Source organism: Lolium perenne, chromosome 7 (assembly GCF_019359855.2).
Source record: "Lolium perenne isolate Kyuss_39 chromosome 7, Kyuss_2.0, whole genome shotgun sequence".
NCBI classification, from domain to species: Eukaryota; Viridiplantae; Streptophyta; class Magnoliopsida; order Poales; family Poaceae; genus Lolium; species Lolium perenne.
Genome location: NC_067250.2, coordinates 61,335,805 through 61,342,678, shown reverse-complemented (window position 1 = coordinate 61,342,678; position 6,874 = coordinate 61,335,805). Strand labels below are relative to the sequence as shown.

General features: G+C 53.6%; 1 protein-coding gene across 1 annotated transcript; it reads left to right on the top strand.

The window, feature by feature from the left end:
• The first annotated feature begins 2,033 nt into the window (after positions 1–2,033).
• On the top strand, positions 2,034–6,309 carry LOC139833592 (uncharacterized). The gene is made up of 6 exons (XM_071823909.1): positions 2,034–2,882; positions 2,981–3,245; positions 3,399–3,634; positions 3,968–4,108; positions 4,463–5,152; positions 5,221–6,309. The coding sequence occupies exons 1-6, from the start codon at positions 2,034–2,036 to the stop codon at positions 6,307–6,309; spliced, it is 3,270 nt and encodes a 1,089-aa protein (XP_071680010.1).
• The last annotated feature ends 565 nt before the right edge of the window (positions 6,310–6,874 follow it).

Here is a 6,874-nt window from a genome sequence, read left to right as displayed (position 1 = left end):
GAATTCGAGATGCACCACGTCCCGGGCCACCATACGCAACGTTTCGGCCGGTTTCGTCGGGCTAGGTGGCCTCAAAAATGAGAAAAAAAACGTTTTGACATGCACAACGGACAGACCCAAAATCGTCGGCCATGGTACACCAGCAACCACGGCGCGACTTCAACTTCGTCGGCCATGGCAACTTTTCTTGTAGTGTTCTTGGCTCCTACTGGTTCGATAAACCTTGGTTTCTTACTGAGGGAAACTTGCTGCTGTACGCATCACACCTTCCACTTGGGGTTCCCAACGGACGCGTGCTGTACGCGTATCAAGCTAAATTTCTGGCGCCGTTGTCGGGGAGATCAAGACACGCTGCAAGGGGAGTCTCCACTTCCAATCTCTTTACTTTGTTTATGTCTTGCCTTATTTTATTTAGTACTTTGTTTGCTGCATTATATCAAAACACAAAAAAATTAGTTGCTAGCTTTACTTTATTTACTTTATTGTTTGCATTCTCCATATTAAAAACACAAAAAAATTAGTTACTTGCATTTACTTTATTTGCTTTTTGTTTGTTTCATCATGTTTCCTCCTAAGTTTATTCTTAAAGATGTACCGGTAGGCCGAGGGTCTATCCTTGGGAAAGATAATATAGAAGATTTTTTCACTCATATTAGTACGGCTGAAGATTTTGAAGATAGACACTTGGTAGAACTTGCTCCTACTTATGAAATTGTTGTTGCTTCTTTAGTACACGCGTTAGAAGCTAGAAAAGTCTTCACTAAATATAATATGCTAGGCTCTTATACCAATTTTGCCAGTATCCTTGAAAAGATGGAAAAAGATAGACAAAATTATACCAATCAAGTTAATTATGAGGGGGATATTAAAACATCAATACCGTGCAAGCTCTTAGGAATGTGCGAGGCACTAGAAAATAATTATGCTTGGCTTGTTCCCAAAAATTTGTTTGATGAAAATAGCAAGCCTAAGACTAATGAAAAGGGAGCCTCAGAAACTTATATAGATAAGATACAATTCATAGTTGAGAAAACTCCAAACCCCGCTGTTGATGCTTCATCTCTTGATAATACTTGATACACACTTTCTGCGCCTAGCTGAAAGGCGTTAAAGAAAAGCGCTTATGGGAGACAACCCATGATTTTACTACAGTACTTTTGTTTTATATTTGAGTCTTGAAAGTTGTTACTACTGTAGCAACCTCTCCTTATCTTAATTTTGTTGTATTGTTGTGCCAAGTAAAGTCTTTGATAGTAAGGTTCATACTAGATTTGGATTACTGCACAGAAACAGATTTCTTGCTGTCACGAATCTGGGCCTAATCCTCTGTAGGTAACTCAGAAAATTATGCCAATTTACGTGAGTGATCCTCAGATATGTACGCAACTTTCATTAAATTTGAGCATTTTCATTTGAGCAAGTCTGGTGCCTCGTAAAAATTCGTCTTTACGGACTGTTCTGTTTTGACAGATTCTGCCTTTTATTTCGCATTGCCTGTTTTGCTATGCTTGATGGATTTCTTTGTTCCATTAACTTTCAGTAGCTTTGTGCAATGTCCAGAAGTGTTAAGAATGATTAAGTCACCTCTGAACATGTGAATTTTGATTGTGCACTGTTGAACGAATATGTATATGTATAGGTTTGGGTTTTGTATGTTGCACCTGTAGCGTCTCTCTCCCTTTGTATTCACGTGGAGACTAGACCCGGTCATACCCCTGTACCTATATATGTGCCTCGTGCACGATCAATCAAATCACCGTTGCACCAAATCACTTCTACATGGTATCAGATACCGCACCGATCCCTAACCCTAGCTTCCGCCTCTCCTAGCCGCCGCCGCCGCCTCTCGGCCGCCGCCGCCGCTACCTCTCCAAGCCGCCGCCGCCACCTCTTGGCCGCCGCCGCCGCCCCCTCCCTACCGCCTCCGCCTCCCTGCCACCGCCTTCGGGCCGCCGTCGCCGCAGGTCTCTCTGGCCGCCGCCTCCTCCAAGCCACCGCGCGACCCACTCCACGCGCCGCCGCCTCCCGACGCCATGTCGTTGGCCTCCTCCTACTCCAACCCCTTCGCCGGCCCCGACCCCGCCACCATCCGCCTCATCAACATCCGCGATCGCGTCCCCGTCACCCTCGACGCCACCACCTCCTCCTACAACCCATGGAAAACCTACTTCACCCTTCTCTTCCGCGAGGAGAACCTTCTGGATCATGTTGATGGCTCCATCGACTCGCGCGTCATGGCGGCTGACCCCGAGTGGACCTCGATCGACGCTACGCTCATCCGGTGGTTCTTCACCACGATCTCGCGCGATCTGTTCCTCACCATCATCCGGGAAGGCGACAACGCTGCCGCCGTGTGGACCAAGCTCAACGGCTTCTTCACCGACAACAAGCTTCAGCGCCGCGTCTTCTTGCATCAAGAGTTCATGGACTGCCACCAGGACGACCAGACCATCGACGAATACACTCGTCGCCTCAAGCAGTTGGCGGATGAGCTGCGCGACATCGGAGCCCCGATCGATGATGATTTCATCCTCAGCACCCTCACCGCCAATCTTCATGAGTACTTCGGCAATGCGGCTAGCAACCTCACCCTGATGCCCGACCCCTCTTTTCCCAAGTTTGTGTCCTACCTCAAGCTTGAAGAACATCGGATGAAGGGCGTGAAGAAGCGCGCGCAGCACCATGCTCTTGCCGCCGGCATCTTCCGTGGCGCTCCTCCCACCGCCCCGGTACCCGCCCCCCTGCCGCCCCTCAACCGCAGCAGGGCGGTCGTCGCGGCAACCGGCGTGGCGGCCGCAAGCAGCCGCAGCAGCCGCAGCCGCCGGCCCCTGGGGGCGGCCAGGCTCCCCGCGCGATGCAGCCCTCCCCTCCCTGGACGTACAGCACCAATCCTTGGACGGGCGTGGTCCACGCATACTCCATGCCGGTGCCTCGGGCACCCGCTCCGAGCCTCTTCGGACCGGCTCCGTCGACTCACCAGGCGTACTTCGCCGGGCCTACTGCGTCGCCTCACGGTGCCTCCTACCCGGCCTTCGGCGCCACGCCTCCCGCCGCTTCGTACCCGAGCTACTACGCGCCTCCGCCTGTCGCCGTGCCACCCGCCATGTACCCTCCACAGGTGCCGCCGCCATGGGACCCTGCTCTCCTCGCCGCGCTGCACTCGGCGCCCTCTCCCGCCAACTACGGCAGTGGCGGTGATTACTTCATGGACACGGGCGCTACCGCTCACATGACAAATCATCCCGGTAACCTCACTTCTTCCACTCCCGTCCATACCTCCACCCGTATCACCGTCGGCGATGGTTCCTCTTTTCCCATTACACATGTCGGTAGTATGTCTTTTCCATCCACATCCACTCCCATTAAGATGTCTAATGTCCTCGTCTGTCCTTACTTAGTTAAAAGTCTAGTTTCTGTTCGCCAACTTACTCGAGAAAATCCTATCTCTGTTAAATTTGACGCCGCTGGTTTTTCTGTGAAGGACGCCCGCACTCGGACGGTTCTGCACCGATGTGACAGCCCTACCGACGAGCTCTACCCGATGCACCCCTCCTCCATAGCCGCCCCTCGCCCAGCCGCCCTCGCCACCAGCGTCGACCTTTGGCATGCTCGTCTTGGTCATCCCAACGCCACCGTCTTGCGTCAAATTCTTCAGACTTTTTCATTCTCATGTAATAAGGCCGAACATCATACTTGTAATGCCTGTCGTCTTGGCAAACACGTACGGCTTCCCTTTAGCGAGTCTACCACTATTTCTACTTTTCCGTTTCAGCTTTTACATAGTGACGTTTGGACATCCCCTGTTGCCAGCAACACGGGTTACTTATATTATTTAGTCCTTTTGGATGATTTCTCTCATTATGTATGGACATTCCCACTTCGTCGTAAGTCTGACGTCTTCGCCACTCTCACTACCTTCTACTCCTATGTCGCCACTCAGTTTAGTCGTCTCATTCTCACACTTCAGACTGACAACGGAAAGGAATTTGACAACGCCGCTGTCCGCCATCTCCTCGCGTCGCACGGCACCGTCTTCCGTCTCACTTGTCCTTATACGTCTCAACAGAATGGCCGCGCCGAACGCGTCATCCGCACTCTTAATGACTGCGTTTCCACACTGTTGTTCCACTCTCACGTCCCGCCCCGCTTCTAGCCGGATACTCTCTCCACCGCTACCCTCCTTCTCAACATCCGACCCTGTCGCCCTCGCTGGAACTATGCTCCTCATCAGCTCCTATTCGGTGTCCCACCGTCCTACGATGGTCTTCGGACCTTCGGGTGTCTCTGTTATCCTAGCACCGCGTCCACTTCTCCTCATAAACTCGCCCCACGTTCCATTCCCTGTGTCTTCCTTGGCTATCCCCCCAACACCAAAGGTTACCGGTGCTATGATCCCGTGTCCCGTCGGGTTTACACCTCGCGACACGTTTACTTTGATGAGCTTGTGTTTCCGTTTCAGCAGGTTCCACCTCACGGCAGCGTCGGGACACTGGCTGCGCCCGCGCCCCCTGCAGCGCCAGCTGCGCCCGCGCCTCCTTTGACGCCGGCTGCGCCTGCATCTCCTGCAGCGCCGGCTGCGCCCGCGCCCCTTGCGGCCCCGGCTGCGCCCGCGCCCCCTGCGGCCCCGGCTGCGCCCGCGCCCCATGCAGCTGCACCTCTCGACGGTGTGCTCACCCGTGCTCGGACCGGGACTAGTCGTCCGAACCCGCGCTACACCGACCCCGCGTATGCGTATGCTACCTCTACGTCGGTGCCGTCTCCACTGCCCTCCTCCGCCCGTGCCGCCCTTCATGATCCGCACTGGCTTGCTGCTATGCGCGAAGAGTTCGATGCTCTCCAGCGCAACCGCACATGGCAGCTTGTGCCCCGACCTCCTCATGCCAATGTCATCTCTGGCAAATGGGTCTTTCGGCACAAGACTCACCCGGATGGTTCTCTTGAGCGCCATAAGGCGCGCTGGGTGGTACGCGGCTTTCATCAGCGTGCTGGCGTGGACTTCACCGACACCTTCGCCCGGTTGTCAAACTGGGCACGATTCACGCCGTTCTTCAGCTTGCGGCCTCTCGAGCTTGGCCGGTTCACCAGCTCGATGTGTCCAATGCATTCTTGCACGGGCATCTCACTGAGCAAGTGTTCTATCAGCAGCCTACTGGTTTCGTCGATCCCGCCTTCCCGGACCATGTGTGTCTGCTCTCCCGTTCTCTATATGGGCTCAAGCAGGCTCCTCGAGCTTGGTACCAGCGGATGGCGGGTTTTCTTCAGCAGCAGGGGTTTCAGTCTACACGGTCCGACGCCTCCCTGTTCGTGTACCACCAGGGCGCCGCCACTGCATACCTCCTTCTGTACGTCGACGACATCATCCCGACTGCTTCCTCGACGGCTCTTCTGCAGCAGATCACAGCGCAGCTCAGTGCTGAGTTCGCCCTCAAGGACTTGGGGGCCCTCCACTACTTCCTCGGCATCGAGGTCGTCCGCACCGCCACCGGGTTCTTCTTGCATCAGCAGAAGTATGCGCATGACCAGCTGGAGCGCGCCGGCATGCTTAACTGCAAGCCCGCTTCCACGCCTGTCGACACGAAGGCTAAGGTATCCGCCGTTGAGGGCTCTCCGGTGTCCGATGCTGCCTTCTATCGCTTCGTCGTTGGTGGTCTTCAGTACCTCACCTTGACGAGGCCGTACCTTCAGTACGTTGTTCAGCAGGTGTGCCTTCACATGCACGCTCCGCGTGACACTCATTGGGCACTGGTAAAACGGATCCTCCGTTATATCCGTGGCACCATGTCCATGGGACTCACCCTGACGGCCTCTTCCGATACCAGCCTTGTCGCCTACTCCGACGCCGACTGGGCTGGGTGTCCTGACACGCGCCACTCTACCTCTGGCTACTGTGTCTACCTTGGTCCCTCCCTGATATTGTGGTCGTCTAAGCGACAACCCACGGTTTCACGCTCGAGCGCCGAGGCTGAGTACAGGGCTGTGGCTAACGCCGTTGCTGAGTGTTCCTGGCTACAACAGCTTTTACAGGAGCTCCACTGCCCGGTTCCGAAGGCCACGATTGCCTACTGCGACAATGTCTCCACGGTGTATCTCTCAGCTAATCCCGTACATCATCGCAGGACGAAGCATATCGAGCTCGACATTCACTTCGTTCGGGAGCACGTCGCCCTTGGTCGTGTCCGTGTTCTACACGTTCCCACCGATCAGCAGTTCTCCGATGTGATGACGAAAGGCCTTCCTACCTCGACTTTCGAGAGCTTCAGGTCCAGTCTTTGCGTCACTGGCGCCGCTTCGACTGCGGGGGGGTGTTGAACGAATATGTATATGTATAGGTTTGGGTTTTGTATGTTGCACCTGTAGCGTCTCTCTCCCTTTGTATTCACGTGGAGACTAGACCCGGTCACACCCCTGTACCTATATATGTGCCTCGTGCACGATCAATCAAATCATCGTTGCACCAAATCACTTCTACATGCACTAACCCTCTAATGAGTTGTTTTGAGTTTGGTGTGGAGGAAGTTTTCAAGGATCAAGAGAGGAGGATGATACAATATGATCAAGGAGAGTGAAAGCTCTAAGCTTGGGGATGCCCCGGTGGTTCATCCCTGCATATTTCAAGAAGACTCAAGCATCTAAGCTTGGGGATGCCCAAGGCATCCCCTTCTTCATCGACAACATTATCAGGTTCCTCTAGTGAAACTATATTTTTATTCCATCACATCTTATGTACTTTGCTTGGAGCGTCTGTTTGCTTTTTGTTTTTGTTTTGTTTGAATAAAATGGATCCTAGCATTCATTGTGTGAGAGAGAGACACGCTCCGCTGTTGCATATGGACAAATATGTCCTTGGCTTTACTCATAATGTTCATGGCGAAGG